Genomic DNA, 20,488 nt, shown 5'->3' on the forward strand with positions numbered 1-20,488 from the left:
TAGTTTCTTGTTCAAGTGGTCAGTCAAAGTCCTTTCTCGGGCGTTTTCCGGGCCTGTACTTTCCTGTTCAGAATCCGCGTTCGAAACTATAGGCTGTGCTTGGTTTTCATCTTGAGCTTCTGCTGGTTTTCCTGGCATTTTTTGGGTAAAAACTGCGATGTTTGAAGTGGATTTACGACTCCTATATCCTTCGCGACACAAAACAGAAAACTCCCTATACACCTAAACTTGCCTTACTAATTGTCCTGTGCAAACGACAAGTGTCAGACAATTCATTGTTTTGTGAAAAGAACATACTTAGAATGCATTTCAATTCTCATTAAGTGAGTAACATCGTACAGAACATGGTCTACATTAACTATAATATAACACAAATTATAAAGTCATAATTTTGCTAGTGTCAGTATCACGCCGGACTAATTGTTGTATCCATACTTGCTTGCGTCATTAATGAGAAATTCTACATGGTTGATAAGGAATGTGCGAACCACAAGTTTATATACCTGTAGATTGAATTGTTTTTTAAAGTCCAATTTATGCACAGATAGGCTAATCAAGACTGGACCTGCAGTTAAGTGGGATCCGAACCACTGCAATGTGCCTCCGCCGGGTATTGAACCCGGGACCCCTTGATTACAAGGCGACGACGTTACCACAACGCCATCGGGGAGGCCGCAAGTTTATATAAAAATTATATAATGTTCGTAAAATCACACATGCATTGATAATTCCCTACAAGTTTATATAAAAATTACATAATGTTGGTAGGTTACTTATCATTGCAATAGTGTGATTTTTATATTCTTCTTTATTTATTTGTTACTGTATGTTTATGATTTTTACACCATGCATCATCATTTTTTGTGGTTCAAACTCAATCAGTTGAAGGATGACTACACTCTGTGTCCAGAATCTGTAGAGCAAGACCGCACATAGAAGGGGAGAAAGAGAGTGGGTGGAGCAAAGCAGTACTCTCTCCTGCAAACAGCTGGTAGCTGTCAACTTGATTTGTTGTTGTGTGGCTAGTGACCCTGCTATGTGTATGTAATCTTTCTGTGTGTAGTATATTTCTTCATTTTAGTTTAGTTCTTCGTCTGAGGAAGACCCTGATACAGGGTTGAAACGTTACCTATTAAGTGTTTTTATCTTAATAAACTGCCTTGGTCAGCAACTTAGTGTTTTTAATATGAAAACAAGGCTTAATTATATTACAGCTGGTAGCTGAAGTTTTGTTTACCCCTCTCATGTATTCATTGGTTGAGCCCTCTCGAGTTACTACTTGCTGCAGAGATTCATGGGATAATGTGTAGATAGAGTGATGACATGTCATACTTTGTATTAGAACACACAATTTCAGATATCTTCAAGTTGTGGAACATGAATGTTATTAGTAACATCATGCTGTGGCAGGGCCAGACTCGTTTTATTTTATAGGAGATGGCCTAAGTGGCAGGCAGGAGTACATACACCTTTTCCAGTAGATAATAGAAATACTATTCTTAAAAAGAATATACAAGAAACTGATAGAAGACATCTGCATTTTTTCACATCACACACACACTCTCTTTCTCTCTCAAATGTAAAGTCGGTTGCCCTCAAAGGGCTCTTCTATTATGGGGTTCATATTCACCTACTGTATATCTCAGAGTTGAATCTCATGTCACCTTGAACATTTACAGAGTGGAGACTAGAGAAGGGACATTTGCTTGCAGTGGCAAAGTAAACTTAAAACAAATCAGTACAATCTAGTTAATAAGCTGGCTCCTAATAACTTCATTGTGTGAAGAGTGACAGGGATGAAAGCAGAAGTGAGCAGCCATCCACATACCTCCCACTAAAAATTCAATAAATGAATATTTAGGCTTTAGAAAAATATGAGTACTTCAATCAATAACAATATTCTGGTTTTTATTTCATCCACATTTTTCTTGTAAATACTGTTTTTAGATGTTAACAAAATATATATCATAGTAAGATTACTATTAAGGCAATGGAATTTTTGGGGTGTAGGAAGTTATGGTAAACAGACAGAGGAAAGTTTTTGAAAATGCGTTCAATTACACAGTGAGTGACATGTATCGCCTGTACATTGGATTAGCCATTGGATTTGTAATGTTAGCTGCAGGCCCTCCCTGCCTGTCATGCGTGGATTAAGAACCGCTTTGCCAATACTAACTTCCTGAGAAAAAAAGGTGCGGTTTCACCTTATAAAATACACTAAATGTGATAAAATTATGCTAGGGTTTATTATTATTAATTTATTATCATCACTTTGTGATGCCTGTAGTAGTTTCAAGTTCAATTTTATTTTGCTATTTTGGAGTTGTGAACTGTGTTATTGATTATTATTTATTGTAGTTAAGCAACGTTACGATTTTTGACCATTCAAAAAAAAAAAAAAAAAAAAATGGGTTTAGAGTAGTGCTTGAAAAAAGTTGAAGAAAATTCCATGACTGGTAACGGCATCCATTTGTTTTATTTGTGACCTCCAACTTTCTACAGATTTCCTTGTATGAAATGTTCCTCCCTTGCTAAATCAGGGAGGATAAAGAAAAGCTGAAAACAAGAGAATGGATCAGGGCCTGTAAAAGCTTTTCCCTTGGTCAGCATACTTCCTTTTGTTTGAAACAAGTCCGCTAGAGAAGTACAAACAAGATCTGGAGATTTTCTTAAAAATAAATATTTCCTCAAAATATCTTCATTAAAATTTAATTTCTGTTTCCCAAGGATGCCTGTTTTTGAGATGGTGCTGGATTTTCCATTATGCCAAACACAGAGTGCTAGGTACCAACGAAGTTCAAATTTTGCTAGGTTTAGAGCCATTATGCTAGAGTTGGCATCACTGTTGAGGAACGCACAGGACCTTCCTCGTGGACCGTATAACTGGGCAACCCTCCCTTGCACTGCCCCTCACCCATCTGCCTGTAGGATGACGAGAAAGGTTCCTCGTATCTTTGGGTAACAGATCTGGAACGAACGGGTGATAGCTAGCACATTGACTCTTGACAGAACTTCCTACATGGAGGAATTGCCACTGTATGAAGGTTACAAAACCCTAAACAAATATCCCGATGCATAACACCTGTTCGGTTATGTGTTTTGACATTTGATTTTGCTGCTAAGGTACTAGTTCAATTTACATGGGTGTTATTTGTGAGAATGCCTTCTCTTCATTCTCATCACAATTAGTCAAAATATCCAAAAAAAAAAAAAAAGAAAGATGTAAAAATACAAATTCTGAATATCCGTTCTAAAGGCTGTTATGGCACAGCCCATTGAAGTGCTAAGCAGCCTTTTTTTCTTGGTCATAGTCACGCACAGAGTCCCATAGTTGATATGATCTCCTTTATAGGTCAGTGCACCCCCACTTCTTCCATTCTATCAAGCAACCCTAATTGTCCTGAAGACATCAATTGTCAACAGCGAAAATCTGTAGCTCTCCCAAGATCACACATACACACAAAAGACCACTAACCTTTTCAGTTAAGTCCTTGAATGAGCATAATGCTGCTTTGTAAACTAAAACCGAATCTAACAACAAGGATATATGTTCAATATACGTAAGTGAATTACTAACTTTATCCGCGAGACTTACTTTTAATGGTTCTATAAATTTTCGTTAGGCTTCCGCTTCCTGTTGTTTCTCTGTGTGCCACTAGGAGTGCTGGTGTAGTCAGTTCATCTGCACGTTTGCTGTACATGCTGGGTTTCGGCAGAAGCAGGTTTGTTGCACACAGGGAAACGACAAGAACTGGAAGTATGCCCAGCAGCGAAGCAACGAGTTCCCAAGTGGATGGTGGGAGGGACCACCCATCCTAGAAAAAGTTGGTAATTCGATTATATGAATTGATTATACTACCGTCTTTTTTATTCCCCAAACGTGAAAGGATATGTGTTGTGGAGGTGTGGTAGATAGTGTGTGTTTAGACAGAGGAAGAGAAGTGGTAAATGTGAAATATGGACAAGCCTCATTATACACAGGAGTAAGTAAAGTGTGAGATAGGGAGACACAAATAAACATTTCAAATAATAGATACCTTTTTTGGAGCGATTTTACAATACCGGGAATTTCTCCATTTTGTTTGAAATTCGGCATACTCACTAATTTTGGCCCCCTAATCACAAATATGCATTTAAATTTGGCGCTCACACGTGGAAATAGCAAAATAATCTAAATTAAGTTCTTATTTCTACACCCTCGATTACCAAATTTCCCACAGATTCCAGGCTCCGCCCCTGGGGTAATTGACCTACCGCCCCCAACCGCTAATGCGGCTCCGGCTCCCCGGCTTTCTCTATAGAGTCCCTGTTAAAGGAATGTTAGAAATTGGCTGGATTCATCTGCCCCCAAATAAGCACCAAATTTATACGTGAGCAACAAATTTTAAGTGCAGATTCGTGATTATGAGGCCCAAATTAGTAAGTATTCCAAATTTCAAACAAATTGGATAAATTCCCTGTATTGTTAAATTATACCCCTTTTTTCAAGATCACCTTGTAATCACTAAACCCTATATTTCTGCTAGTAATGACAACTACAGTAACATGAAATGTATAGCTAGATGAGGGGTACATTTAGTACAAAAACACAAGTGTTAATATTACTATTTATTTCTTGATGTTATTATTTTCAAGATTAATTTTAAAAATACCCTCCCACACACTATAGTACCGAGTTACACAAAATTTATGATAAAACTCACTAGTTTCTTACAACTAATATATTTCTCCCTTAATTACATGTACATATTTAGATATGTGAGATTACATATATTAATATCACTTCTGCCATGCTGGCAAGTACTTATAAAACATATATAAATAACTGTAAAAATAAATAGTGTATCTACATAATTCATAAACAATCAACTCATGATAAATGAATGTATGATTATGCATAAATCACATATCATTAGATTCAATAACATACTTGAATATGCACAATATTCTCACACTGTATTCACTTACAAGTCATATAGCATCATTTTTTAATCTTGTATTTTATACAATTAGTTTTTGTTCAGATTTATAGATTGTATGCGTTATCTCTTCATCAGTTTTCTATAATAAAATATATTTGCCTGTTAATAATTATTTTTCTATGTGCAAAACCATCTGTTCAGAAAAACACATACTATGTCCTTAATAGAAAATACATGCGGAGATCAAAATTTGGGAAGTGGAATAAGTTTATTATTGTAGTTATTGTTTCAAAGTTGATTGATTGATTTGCTTTAATTTACTTCACTTTTGTGCCACTTTTGGCTAATTTGCGAAGATGGGGATGAGTGATGGTATGGTGAAATTGATGAATGGACACTTACAAACATCCATGCCCAGGCCAGGATTCGAACCTGGGACCCCTGGCATCGTAGCACGATGTGCTAACCACTCTGCAACGGGGGTCGGCATTTTTTCAAAGTGAAGAGGTTATGAATGTAATGTTTGTTTAGTTCTGATCATCTAGTACAACCAGATGCATTAGAAATTCAGAACCCACTGGTTATATTTGAAGTGAGAAATAAGTGTGGAATTAACTGTTTATAACAAAGACAGATGGGGATACATGAATTCTGATACACAATAAAGGAAAGTGAGAATAACTTTTTAAAATATGTGACCAACATATCGACCATCTTGAAATCTGCCATTTTGGGTCAACTTCATTTTCTTCAATGGAAAGGTGGCAAAGAGACATCAAAATGATAGATTGAATTTTTTACGTTGATTTTCTGCAACTTTCTGCTAATCACGATGATGAGGACAAGAACTACAATAACTTCCATACAAAAATTGAACGGGCTTTCTGTATACTCAGAGAGTTAAGTTTTCAAGTCAGAATTAAAGTGACAAGGATGATCCTTCCTTGCTTTTTGAAGAACGTGCTGCAGTTTATATATCTCATATAAAGGAAACAAGGTGAATTATATTTAACTAATCCAGAGATACTTCAACAATGGAACTTATGGAAGACTGTTCAGCATTTGACAAGAAGGCACATGGTCACCACAAATTCTGGAATCTACCACCTACCATTATATATCACAATGCATATGTGTGTGTTGCACATCAAACACCATAAATTAATAAATAATGATGATCGTAATAAAAACTTATATGATCACACTGTACTTTGACTGAGCCTGAACACCTTGTGATACATGGAGTGGTGCTGTTGGATATATTTTTATGGGTAAGTTCCATATCATCGTTTCAATGTTGAGAGATCCAGGTCCCTGCCAGACATCGGTGCCATCTTCAGGAAGCGGCTGGTTTGTTACAGGAGTCAAACTTGTAACAAATTCAAAATGAAGTCTCCATCTTAGTGTCACTGCAATATAACCAATTAAATAATTACATATTTCTTCAACACAATAAATACAAATAAGAACTAAAGGTGTCGAGTAATATTAACTGATTTTTACCTAGAAATTTAAGAGGAAATGCATGCTTGATCAGACTCGAACCTGGATCTCTGGTATACCATGTCATTTCTCTTTCACCGAACTACCAAGCCAGCCATGGCTTCATGTGGCTTTTTGTTTCCAATGTTTTGTGTGTGTAACCGACTGTCAGGATCTGTTGCTTTTGAAACACTGATGACATCAATGGTGCTTAGAATCTCCCAGCATGGAGAGTTTGCATACTCCATGCTGACAGACATTAATCACTGTCAATGCCATCAGTGTTTCAAAGGCAACAGAACCTGTTGTCATGTAACTGCTATCCACATTATCAAGTCTGGGTCAAGCCTACATTTTCTACATAGATTGATTGATTGATTTTGTGTTTTAAATCCACTTTACACACAGTAAGGCTACTCGGGAGTGGACCTACAGTTTAAAGTGGGATCCGAACCACTATGTGCCTCCACCGGGTATCGAACTCGAGACCCCTTGATTACAGGGCAACGATGCTACCACTGCACCATCGGGAGGCCATTTTCTACATAGTGAATTCTTAGAGGCATGCATATTTCGTTTTTGACGAAAACACGAAATGTGAAATAACACATTCAGGGTGGCTACAAACAAGCAGAAACGAAATTCCCCGACTTTTCCAGGTTTTCCAGGACAACATTTACATAATACCGATATATTATGGCACCAAAAATTGGCATTATTTTTTTTTACTTGTTAGTGTTAAGTTTCCCGAAATTCGCGTTTTTGTTTTATAACATTTATCTGCCAAATATACTGAAACTTAACACTCCATTGTACTTTTAAACTATTATTTTCAATTATAGGTCACATGGTCTACGTATTTTCTTGACAGTTTGATATGTTGGAACAGATTTTTGAGGAAGTAAAAATAAAGTGCTCCCCTGCACTTTTTCATGAATGTTATAGGGGTATGGAGTTAGGGCCCCATACTTTCTTGATCACGGCTGAAGTTGGGGGTGATGTTATCAGCACCATGCTCCTGGCTACCTTTATCCCTCAAAGTTTCCTCAAGGTACCAGATTCATATGATGCTGAGTGGGCACCGGAGCAGTTTGAATAGGTGGAAATCATCCCGGTTCTCCCCCGCAGGGGATCGACCCCGGGTCTCTCGCATAGTAGTCAGACACCATAACGACTGAGCTCCATTATTACCCGCTCGACAAATTCCGATTGTGCGCACTTAGCTTGGTAATTCAAAACATGTCTCGTGCAACAAATATTATTCAACTTGTATGGCACCCAAGAACATGAAACATGTTTCATTCTCTTGAGAAATATCCATTCTTTGAAAAGAATACTAAAGTTCGCGCCATCTTCCCAAATAGCGGGAGAAGAGGGGGCAAACTCCAGATTTTTGTTTTTTTTTCATTGAAATTCAGGGATCGCGCCCCCAACCCCCTTCCTCGGTTAGGCATTCTGAATTGTACACGGTTGCATGCTCTGATGTTTTATATGCAAAACAAAACTTATCCGAAGTAGATTGCTCCCATAGTGCCAGAGTTATAACAATTTTCTGAACAATATGCAAATTACCTATTTTTCGTAAAAAACAGTTTCACATTTTGGCTTATTATTCAACTTGTATGGCACCTAAGAACATTAAACATGTTTCATTTTCTTTGGAAACATACATTCTTTGAAGAGATTACTAAGGTTTGCGCCTTTTTCCAAAATAGCGGGAGAAGAGGGGGCAAACCTCAGATTTTTTTTTTCATTGAAATTCGGGGGTCGCGCTCCCCCAAGCCCCCTTCCTTGGTCCGGCATTCTGAATTGTACACGGTTGCATGCACTGATGTTCTATCTGAAAAACAAAACCTATCCGAAGTAGATTGCTCCCATAGTGCCCGAGTTAACAGTTTGGCTGAAAAGTTCGTAGGCTAACATAGTAAAAAAAATTTTTTTGACAAAATTCGATTTTATTATTCAATATAGTTGCCTTCGAGGGCGATACAACGATTATAGCGGTCATACAATTTTTCGATGCCATTTTTATAGTACGATTTCTCTTTAGCCTCAAAATAGGCCTCAGTTTCGACGATTACCTCTTCATCAGTGCTAAATTTCTTTCCAGCGAGCATTCTTTTAAGGTCTGCAAACAGGAAAAAGTCACTGGGGGCCAGATCTGGAGAATATGGTGGATGGGGAAGCAATTCATAGTCTAATTCATATAATTTTGCCATCGTTTTTATTGATTTGTGACACGGTGCATTGTCGATTGTGAGCACGCGCGGCACCCATTTTGCACACAGCTTTCGCATGTTCAAATATTCATGCACAATATGTCCAACACGTTCCATTGATATTTTTAAAGTCTCAGCTATCTCGATCAACTTCACTTTACGATCATTTAAAATTATTTTGTGGACTTTTTTGATGTTTTCGTCGGTAACAGCCTCCTCTGCGTGCATCGTCTTCGATGCTCATTTCGCCTCTTTTAAATTTAGCAAACCACTTCTCAACGGTTGATTTTCCTGGTGCAGAGTCCGAATAATGTTTATCAAACCAAGCCTTGGCTTCAACGGTTTTTTTTTTTCACCAAAAAGCAATGGTTTATTATCCATTTTTTCACAATAACAAAAGCTGCTTCACTCACAATGCTATATCTCACGAACTAATTATCCGGCAGCTGTGAAATTTATACACGTATCTTTTGAAGGTTAGTACTAAGTAAAAATCACACGGATTTAATTGTAGTAACGCCATCTATGAGTCAGCCTACGAACTTTTCAGCCCAACTGTTATAACAATTTATCTCCAAAAATGCAAATTACCTATATTTCTTGTCAAAAAAAACTCACATTTTGGCTAATTATTCAACTTGTATGGCACCCAAGAACATGAAACATGTTACGTTCTCTTGATAAATGTCCATTCTTTGAAAAGAATACTAAAGTTCGTGCCCTCTCCCCAAAATAGCGGGGGAAGAAGGAGCAAACTCCAGATTTTTATGTTTTTTCCATTGAAATTCGGGGATCGTGTCCCCAAGCCCCCTCCGCCGGTCCGGCGTTCTGAATTGTACACGGTTGCATGCTCTGATGGTTTAGCTGCAAAACAAAACTTATCCGAAGTAGATTGCTCCCATAGTACCCGAGTTATAACAATTTTCCTCCAATTACCTATTTTTCGTAAAAAAAAAAAAATCATATTTTGTCTTATTGTTCAACTTGTATGCCACCCAAGAACATGAAACGTGTTTCATTCTCTTGAGAAATGTTCATTCTTTGAAAAGAATACTAAAGTTCGTGCCTTCTCCCCAAAATAGCGGGAGAAGAGGGAGCAAACTCCAGATTTTTATGTTTTTTTCCATTGAAATTCGGGGGATGTGCCCCGCCTCCTCAAACCCCCCCTTCCTCGGTCCAGTGTTCTGAATTGTACACAGTTGTATGCGCTGATATTTTAGCTGAAAAACAAAAGTTATCCGAAGTAGATTGCTCCCATAGTGCCAGTTATAACAATTTTCTGAGCAATATGCAAATTACCTATTTTTCGTAAAACTTACGAATGAGATTTCCTGTTCCCGTGCAGAGTTCCATAACGATATCTTTAAATAAATAAATAAAATTAAAAGAATAAAAAGTCAATGAAGACGAAATTCCCTGACATTTCCCTGACTTTTTTTGACACCTCAAATTCACTGACTTTTCCCGGTTTTCCAGGTCTGTCGCCACCCTGACATTGTAATGTTAATTTTTCATGTTTCTGAAAGTTGTGAGGTGCATTTTCCTACCCTGTTTTGTCACGAAATGATGTGAAATGAACTGCAAAATGCGAAATAGACTCTTAAACACGAAATTTACCGTTTAGTTTATATACAGACACGACACTTTCTGAGTTATCCTGTGAGTTATGCAATTCACGGAAAATTGATTAATTCTGCTGTAAATATCTGAGAACCAAAGATGGACCCCTTTATACAGGAATAAACTTAATATTCTGGTAATGATTTAATGTGCTATTAGAAGGAATATGTTTATTTTGTGTAGTAAGTGAAGTTTTAAATCAAATTTGGGATTATATTCACATTTTTAAAAATGAAATGTCACTTTATATACCGCTTTTTCACCACTATAACAGCGAAATTTCATTTTATTTACCACTTTTGAACCCGAAATTGACTGTTTTTGTACCGAAATTTTGCTTTTTTATTTACCAAAAATAGGTGCTTGTATGAATTCTACATGTTTCTGTTTATTTCTATTCCTAATTTTATTCTTTGCTACTTTTATGAATTGATAGAACAGAAATGCAACAAACACATGTTTCACATCTTAATCAGGAATCAAACCTAGAACCATTGATGTAGCACACCACCCTAGCAACTTCACCACAAATGTCAGCTTAATTTGACTATTAAAAATTCACTAATACGCAAATACAACGTCACACAAGCATTTCAGACAGTACAAAACGTAAGTTTAGCACAAAAGTTACTTTAAAACTCATCCTTTTAATGGGTGGATTCAATACATCAAACTGCTATATTTTTGTTCTCAATTTACCATGTTACCTTATCTAGAGATAAGGAAAATAAAAGAAGGAAGGTAGATAATAAATAAATAAAGTCATGTTGTGTTCTACGGGACATAAAGTACTTAAAAAACAAAATTGGAAATCAATATCTACTGTTGCGTCACATATTTCACTGAAATCTTCTAACATGAGTCTTTCAATTAAGTGTTGAGGATTTTAGTACATACATACAATTTTAGTGCAATTTGCATTTCCTTTGTTAATATATATATATATATATATATCTGAGAATTTTCTCTTCATTGTTATCACACAAGGTTTGTGAAAAATAAAGTTTTAAATAGAGGTGGATCAATATGAAAATTTTGCAGATACCAATAAAGTATTATTATAAATTTTACCAATAATGATAAGTAGGGCTCGGAAGTTGAGGAAAAATCCTTTCTTTTTCCCCTAGTGTCCAAAGACGAGGCCCAACATAATATATGTTCATTTTGGGTCTGTAGACCAGAAAAAGGTGGGTTTTATTTATCCTTTTTTCCCTTTCTTGGCGTTTTTTGCCTTTTTCGGCATTTTTTTGGCTTATAGGTCCTTTTTTAGCCTTTATTTTAGGTCTTAATGGCTTTTTTTTTTGCAACTTCACCTTCTTTCGACTACGTTTTTACTGCCCATTCTCAATTCGAATCATCATCAGTTCATAACCTCTTAAACATCCTTTCTGTAGTAAAGAAATAAAACAAAAGAAAAAAATAAATATATTTGAACCATCCCTGAAACAAGAGAATATCATTTTTGGACGACTGAAGCAGGTACGGTACAAGGTCCTTTAACCGTACCTTTTCTGGAAGCTCATGCTGTAAGTGGCAACTTTCTCTTGTTTTGAAGCTTTCAGTTTTTTCGCACAGTGTGTTCCATACCACCAGAATTCTGTATTTTTTATTCATTAAATATGTAATTAAAACTGAAGTTATTAATTAATTTGGCTGACATTTATACGTCTTTTTTTCCGTTTTTAGGTCCTTTTTTTGACATTTTTAGGTATTTTTAAAGGTCTTTTTTTGGCAATTTATAGTTCTTCAACTTCCGAGCCCTAATGATAACCAATATTCTACCAGTCTGATACAATTGGTAAAGTTCCTTGAACATGAATGGTTCATATACACCCTGCATAACTGTATGTAACCAGATGAAACAGAAATTTAGCCATCCGTTTCACAAAATTAAGGACCGGCTCAGTGGCAGAGCATATTAAGTGGTCAACTTTAAATCTCACCATCAAAGTTTCAGGGTTCAAGTCCTGGTCCTGGCATTGGCACTTGTTGTGGTGTCTCTTCATCAATTTCATCTAATTATCACTCATCCTTTTAACTGTGAGTGGTCAAAAGTGACAGAGAAGCAACGCTAAATAACAAAAATACAAATACAGTGGAACCTCAATTGTACGTTTTTCAGGGGACCAAGCTAAAAAAAACCTTAAATGCAGGAAAATGTAAAATCGAGGAAAATTTTATAACATTTTGCTATCAAGATTGAATGTATAATGCAGGAAAATGTAAAATCCAGGAATATAAAATTGGGGTTCCACTGTACATAAGTTAGGGTATATGATTTGTAAGTCTATAAACATTATAATAAGTGATGGAATTCAGCACTAAATTACAGGCTATTTATAAATATATCAGACTGGTAAAATCATCGGTTCTTTTACCAATAAATACTCATATTAGCCAATAAAGTACTGATTAATCTGACCCATTCCCAGTTTTTAATATTTAAGAAAGTTAACTATGATACTACATTGAAAATAGTTTTGGAAACGAAGGGGAGTTTTATTGTTTTGACAGGGGGTGGAATGTATGGTAGCTACTATGATTGAATATTATGCATTTTTTTTATTGTATAAATATCTGTATCATCAAAAGCAGTAAGGAGTGTGAAGTAAGGGATGATGTCAGTAGTAGGGATGGCCAAACGGATCCGGATCTGAAAAATCCGGATCCATTCGGATCTGGATCCGGATCTGGATCCAGATCTGAAAGTTCCGGATCCGAGAGTTCCGGATCTGGGTCTGAAAACTTCGGATCTGCATCCGGGTCCGAAAGATTCGGATCTGGATCCGGATCCGAAAATTCCGGAACCGGATCCGTGACTGAAAGTTTCGGATCCGGATCCGAAAGTTCCGGATCTGGATCCGGATCCGAGAGTTTCGTATCTCAATCCCATTATAATATTACCACACCTTAAAAGGTATTATGATCTTCAATTACAAAGAAATTTTTCGTTAGTCCTACAAGAATTTTTTTCAAGTGTTGTTCCAAAAATACTTTGCTACGCATCGGCTAACACACTCGTGCACACATGTCAGAGGTGATTTTGTAATTGCCATTGAAACGAATATGTATTCATTCGAATGTATTGGAAATGAAAACACACATAAATGTGAGACATTCCATTCCAGGATGAAACCTTTAACACATATAACAAGATAGAAATGTTATACAAATATTATACAATTGTTCTACAGTTACAGTTTTACAAATTAAAATAAAACATTATAATATATGCAGTGTTAAATAATTACAAAGTGTAAGACTAACAAGGGAGGTTATCTAAGTGTCCCCCTCCGATTTCCATGAAACTTGGCTGTATAGTGGGGCCCAAAGGAAGAATTACGTGTTTTTTTTTCAGCTAAAAAACGGTTTTGAGGATCTGACCCCTGTGTCCCCCTCCGATTTCCATGATACTTGGCAGGTGTGTGTATAAACGGGCCCAAATGAAGAAATATGTGATTTTTTTGTTTCAGCTAAAAAAAACTGTTTTAGGGGGCAAAACCCCCTCAAATGTCAAGATCAGGACAAATTGAAGTGAGGATCTGACCCCTGTGTCCCTCCGATTTTCATGAAACTTGGCAGGTGAATAGTGAGGCCCAATGGAAGAAATACGCGTTTTTTTGTTTCGGCTAAGAAACGGTTTTAGGGGGCAAAACCCCCTCAAATGTCAAGATGAGGACAAATTGAAGTGAGGATCTGACCCCTGTGTCCCCCTCCGATTTCCATGATACTTGGCAGGTGTGTGTATAAACGGGCCCAAATGAAGAAATACATGTTTTTTTTTGTTTCGGCTAAAAAACTGTTTTAGGGGGCAACCCTCAAATGTCAATATGAGGACAAATTTAAGTGGGTATTTGACTTATGTGTCCTCCTCCGATTTCCATGAAACTTGGCAGGTGTGTGTATAAACGGGCCCAAAGGAAGACATTTTTGTTTCAGCTAAAAAACGGTTTTACAGGGCGAAACCCACTCAATTGTCAAGATGAGGACATATTGAAGTGGGGATTTGACCCCTGTGTCCCCCTCCGATTTCCATGAAACTTGGCAGGTGTGTGTATGAACGGGCCCAAATGAAGAAATACGTGTTTTTGTGGCCAGTGGCCGTGTGCACCTGGAGGGTGTGAGAAGTCATGAGGATGGGTGCACACGGCCACTGGCAAATTTACCCTCCATCCCAAAGGGACCTGCCATGCCTCAAACCTTATCTACATCCTCACCTGCAACATCTGTGGTGATTTTTACCTGGGGGAAACATCAACGGCCCTCAACCTCCGCATCAATAACCACCGCTCCTCCACCCACAACCTGGACTTCACTGTCGCTGTCCACACCAACCACCACAACATCAGTTTCAACGACTGCTTCCGGGTAGCGATCATCCATCTCCTACCCCAACCAGCCAACACCTCTGTTCGCAAAAGATGGGAGAGGGCCTATATATCGGCCATGAGTGCAACCACTCCACCTGGCCTGAACAAGGCCACCCAGTAATGCCCAACCCTCACCCACCCTCCCAACTCATCCTACACACACAGTTTACGACGAGCCTTAATGCCCAACCCTCACCCACCCTCCCGCACCCCCTCCCAAGTCATCCTACACACTCACAGTTTACGACGAGCCTGGTGACGAAACAGTGTTTTTTTTCGTTCTACGCACCGCTTCTTCTTCGATGGGGACCTGGCAACTCTGCAGGGCCCCAACTTCCGGTTCCGTCTATTTCTCCTCACACCGATGATGCTATGAAATTAGCGAAAATTTTGAATTTTTCTACTGTCCGGTGAGTGTTTCCTTTTACCTTCTTTGATTTTTACTTAGCCCTTTTGGCCCTCCTTGCTTTTATCCAATATATATATATATATATATTCTTGATCCGGATCCGGATCCGAAAAATTTTAGGGTCCGGATCTTGCCATCCCTAGTCAGTAGCAGTCAATTAACACTTCACGAAATGTTTTAAAAGATGCATAAAAACACACAACATACACACATAATTTACCTTCATACAATAATGTTAAACTTTTGAAAAAATGGAATTGGTTTAAAAAGCACTCCATGGTAACCAGTGAGCCTCTCCTGGAGATGAATTCTAGCTATGGGCCTGGTTATCATAGAATCAATTACATTGGTGGTATGTACGAGGGGATATCAAAAAGTAATTGAGTAAATTTTTGACAGCCAACCGGAAATGTATTCACAAAAACTGAAATATACATTTGGAAGTAAATGTATTTTGCCACCTTTCCACGAGATGGCAGGTGTGCACCTCGCGCACGCCAAGAGGCAGTTTTTCAAAATGGCAGCTACGCTTCATACGTTCAACACAGTTGAGCTGGAGAGTGTGATTCGGTTTCTGTGGTCAAAGGGACAGAAACCACCTGAAATCTATCGTGAGTTGTGTGCAGTGTATGGTGACATGTGCATGACATTCACAAATGTCTGTAACTGGTGTGCAAAGTTCAACACAGGGCATGTAAATGTCTTCAATGAACCCCGTTCTGGATGGCCTCGCACATCCCACACAGAGCAGTGTTGACGCTGTGGAGGCATTGATTCAGGACCGGCAGTCAACAATCCAAACAACAGCAGATGCAGTGGGCATTTCATATGGCAATGCATACACCATCATCCATGAAGAACTTGAGTATCACAAAGTGTCAGCGAGAGGGTCCCCAGACAGTTCACACCACAGCATATGGAGGACCTTAAGGGATACAGTCTTGAGAAATTGCTGCGGTATCATAGGGTTGGAAACGCATTCCTCCACCGCATTGTTACCGGTGATGAATCATGGGTTTTTCATTACACCCCTGAATGAAAGTGACAGAGTATGGTATGGAAACACAGAAACTCGACCTCACCCAAAAAATTCAGGACAACCCCGTCTGCAGGAAAGGTTTTGCTTACCGTTTTCTGGGACAGCCAGGGTGTCATTCTTGCTGATTTGGGGGTAAAAGGAGCAACTGTACATGCGGCTGCATATTGTGCCACACTAGATCGTCTACGAGCTGCTCTGCACCGTAAATGCTGACCCACTGAAGGAACACTTTGCCAGCAAACACTTCAGTTCTGACAGCTGTGCGTCGTTGGTTACACGTCCAGCTGAACGATTTCTACCGCATGGGCATCGAAAAATTGGTGTCACGGTGGGACAAATGTATAAATGTGAATGAATGTTATGTGGAAAAGTAGAGTAATGTTCAACCTTCAAAAAGTATATTTCAGTTTTGTGAATACATTTCCATTTGGCTGTAAAAAAATTACTCAATTAAATTTTGATACCCTCATCTTTTGAGTAACAAATGTCTAAATAATATGTTCAGGAAACTATAATTTTTGCTTCATGGGTACAATCCTCCAACTACTTTTATTACACAGCAATTTATATTATAATATTACTTGTTGCACTAATATAAATAAGGCTCCGCAGTCACACCAAATACTTACCTAAATCAGTACTGAAGGCTGGAGTGAGATGTAGTGGTATTGGTAGAACAAGCTGGGATTGCTGCAGACTTAAACACACTTCATGATATTTGTTGTAAGAGATTATTGCAGGACCCTGTTGTGACCACCTTTGGCAGTTTGGTAATATTTCCTCTTCACATTGCAGCGTTACTGAATACTGGAAAGAAAATTGAAAAAATAACTCGTAATTACTATATTTAGAGATGTACTGTTATAAATTTATTAGCACAAAAAGTTTATACAGATAATGAATCTCTTCACTACCTGGATTGCCAATTACAATTCACAAACTATTCCCTAACTACCGGTATTTTGATGATTTCCAGTATGGCAGAGTCGATATCGAGGCATAAATATTGTAACCATTAAAAGGTGTTCAAAATATTGAATGGTAATAGTATGTAAATATTCCACTCCAATTATAATTCACTTTACTACAATGTTGCTCCAAAATATTCAAGAATTACATCAGAATATAAAAATATCTGTTACGTAATTACACAATTGGATCATTCACAAAACTTTGGTACAAAATTAATGGAATTTTCTAATTTTGCTTAGGGTAAGTAGACTCCATGAAAGTGTTGCGAACTCCGCAAAAGAGCAAAATGCAGGAAAAGTATTGGTTGGTATCTGTACATAAATTCCAACCAATACCAATACCTTTGCCTGATACTGATTCATCAGCATTGGTATGGGCCTGGCCCTATTTTCAGTGCATCTGTTAAGTTCCTTTCCCTCCAAAAAATTGTGTCATACATTTAAGACAAAACTGTTTAGCAGCAAGAGTTTTGAAGTACTTAGTAGTTATAACTTCTCTCTCTCTGGTAATTTACAATGCATTACAGAAAACAATAAAAATGCGAGTGAAGCAAGCAAGAAAATCTTTAGATCCAAATTTTTGCAAACTGAAAACAATATTGATTTAATATGGCACAAAAAATTTCATGGGGTGCCATGGCATTCTCATCTACAATTTTTTTTTCATTTAGATCGTTCGGCATCCAGGGCCAATTCCTGCCGCCCCTTAGCTATGGCTCAACTTGACAAGACTAAGAAAATTTTACGAAATGCATTTTTATTTGTGTAAAATTTGATATTGAGAGGGAGCAATTGCACTTCGGTCTTCCCCTGCAGGTTCTCTTAGCCGTCTGGAAGAAATAATGCAAGAAAGACGTGAAAACTAATTCCATCCTAAGTATCCTTTTGTCCTGCTACTCTTACATTCACTAATTTAGCTTTTTTTTACCCCAAAGTGGATCCTAGAATTGATTTCCATCCAAGATTAGGTAGGGGCAATGCCCATTGCCCCCTGTGGTTGCACCACCTTCTCCCGTAGTTGCTTTGAACTTTAATCAGCTTGAAAATACTTAATTGTTTAATAACGTCGATCCTCTCCACTAAATTTCTAGGTGAAAGAACAATAATGTAGGAGGAACATGGACGTCTGGAAGGGTAGGGGGGGGGGGGCAAGGATGGCCACACCTCTCCCTTAGAAATCGAATGTCAACATAAGTATAATGTGATTTATATTAATGCAATAATTTCAAATTCAAGTGGTGTTTTTTTTTTCCAGGGGCAACACTATTATTGGTGTATTATGCCCCATGGAAAAATACCCTGCTTGTCCCTCCATGGAAAAAATCTGTGGACGTCCATGCCCACCTGTGCGCATGCCTACGGGGAGATGGTAGTAACTATGAAGCCTCCTGGTGGAAGTATGGTGAATTTGTTATTGTCTTGAGAGACAAAACTTGAGCATTACATTAGATATTTTTGTTCAATCGACATGGCCTATGCAGCCAGCTTGAAGGCTGAGTTAAGTTGTTGATTTTCTTTATCTCACCACCAAAGTTCCTGGGTTGAATTCCCAGTCTGGGCATAAGTGTCCTATTGTCTTTTTCATCTAATCATCACTCATCCTCTTTGTAGTGATTACCCAAATTAGCCAATTAGGCAGAAAAGTGACACAAAATAACAAAAGATACAAATACAAACATGATATGTACTAGACAAATTCTGCAACTTAGTGTTTATAAACAAGGATAGTTATTGTATATCAGTTTTATTCTTGTGTAATAAAGTACTGGGAGCTGTACAGTTACATATTTGGCACATCCAAAAGAACTGGCCTCGTATAACACTGCATTTTGCATGGCATAAGCCACATGGAAATCTCCTTACCAACCTACATACGGAGACTGGCAAAGATATGAAATTTTCCCTCAAATATGCAACAAAATATTAACAACTGCACAAACATCCCAGTTTGCCAATTACCTATTGACTTTCTGTTGTGATGACTGATTTTATGCATCCACAAGTAGTTCATAAATCAAATCAACTAATACAAATAGTCACCTGATGTATGTCTTTGAAACTCACCTGGACGCAGGGCACTGTTGCTTCTGAGAAATCAAAAGTTCCCACAATATCTTCTCCAAGTTTATATGATTGTTTGAATAAACAAAACCTAACGACTTTTCCATTGCTGTTTGTAATGTTGTAGAAGTTCGGGCTCCTCCTTGCTGTGATGTTCTGAAAATGCCAAGAATCACATTATTTTGTAATAATACATAAAGAAGATAAAAGGTAAAGTGTTCCCCTATGCATAGCACCATGCCATGAAGGCGTATAGGGGGTGTGGGGGTAACGCCACACACTTTCTTGATCCGGTCGTGAGTGGGGGTGATGTGATCAGCATCATGCCCCTGACCGCCTTTACCCCCCAGGGTTTCCCCCAGGTACCCATGTTATTCGACGCTGGGTGTGCGCCGGGGCCGCTTCCACTGTTAGAAAAGTTCCCGGATTTGAACCGGCCGGGGATCGAACCCGGGACCTTTAGCATTGTAGTCAGACGCGTTACCGACTGAGCCATGGCGGCCACCAATGATACATAAAGCCATTTCATATTTTAAGCTTAGTATTATTATGAGAAAAGCAGACTGCTTGAAAGAAATGTTAATTGAACAAAATGAACAAATCTTGTTTTAAAATAGTATTTTTTAACCTTATAGATTAACTAACATACAAATGCCAACAATTTTTTTTAAAAAAAATATTCAAGTATTTCAATGCAGTGTGTTTTGTCAATGATTGTCAATTTTGTTAGTATTTTATCATTTCATGACATAAATACGAGGCGTATTCGAAAAAGGGTGTAAGAAATAAAGTAAAATAGTTTTGTACCTTTTTTTATTTGCATTGCTTTCTACTGACCTTAAACTACTTTTCTACGTAGTTTCCACCATTTTTCAAGCATTTGTCATAGCTTGGAACTAGTTTTTGTATCCCATCGTCATAGAATGTTCCTGCCTGTGATGAAAGCCATCCATGCACTCCTGCTTCAACGTCATCATCCTCTTCGAAACGCTGACCACAATTTTCGATTCCAGACGATCTGTCACAATTTCGTAGAGGACTGTTTTCTTGAAATTTGCGGAAAATCCATGGAAAGCGACGATATTGTGAAGCGTCTATTTTCACGAATTTCCGCGTCGACCGAACGCACCAAATCCTCGGTCACAACAGATGGCCGACCGCTCGCTCCTTGGCTCATCGTGAACTGTCTCACGACCATCTTTAAATATAAAAAACAAAGACCTCTCACAGTTGACAGTGGATGTCTACCGGCTTCACGTTTCTTGCATTGAGAAAACGAATCACAGACCGGACTTCACAGTCGGCAGGCTGATTGATTTTCTTGAACATTTCAAACCATCATAAACCTACGAAGAAAAAGCATGACCTGCTCCCACGACTGCCTGTGGGTTACTT

The 20,488-nt window shown here is 38.0% G+C and overlaps 1 protein-coding gene across 2 annotated transcripts in view; it reads right to left on the reverse strand.

Moving 5' to 3' along the window:
• Positions 1 to 5,309: 5,309 nt before the first annotated feature.
• Positions 5,310 to 20,488, reverse strand: part of LOC145994688 (RAB6A-GEF complex partner protein 2) — a 35,325-nt gene continuing 20,146 nt past the window's right edge. For both annotated transcript variants that reach the window (XM_083130842.1, XM_083130841.1), the window contains exons 6-8: positions 19,097 to 19,249; positions 16,691 to 16,868; positions 5,310 to 6,331 (exon numbers count right to left, since the gene is read on the reverse strand). In XM_083130842.1, coding sequence (XP_082986968.1) covers positions 6,114 to 6,331; positions 16,691 to 16,868; positions 19,097 to 19,249 — 549 coding nt within the window. In that variant the 3' untranslated portion in view covers positions 5,310 to 6,113. The remainder of the gene's footprint in view (positions 6,332 to 16,690; positions 16,869 to 19,096; positions 19,250 to 20,488) is intronic.

The sequence above is a fragment of the Lepisma saccharinum genome, chromosome 11 (assembly GCF_977018435.1).
Source record: "Lepisma saccharinum chromosome 11, izLepSacc3.1, whole genome shotgun sequence".
Classification (NCBI taxonomy): domain Eukaryota; kingdom Metazoa; phylum Arthropoda; class Insecta; order Zygentoma; family Lepismatidae; genus Lepisma; species Lepisma saccharinum.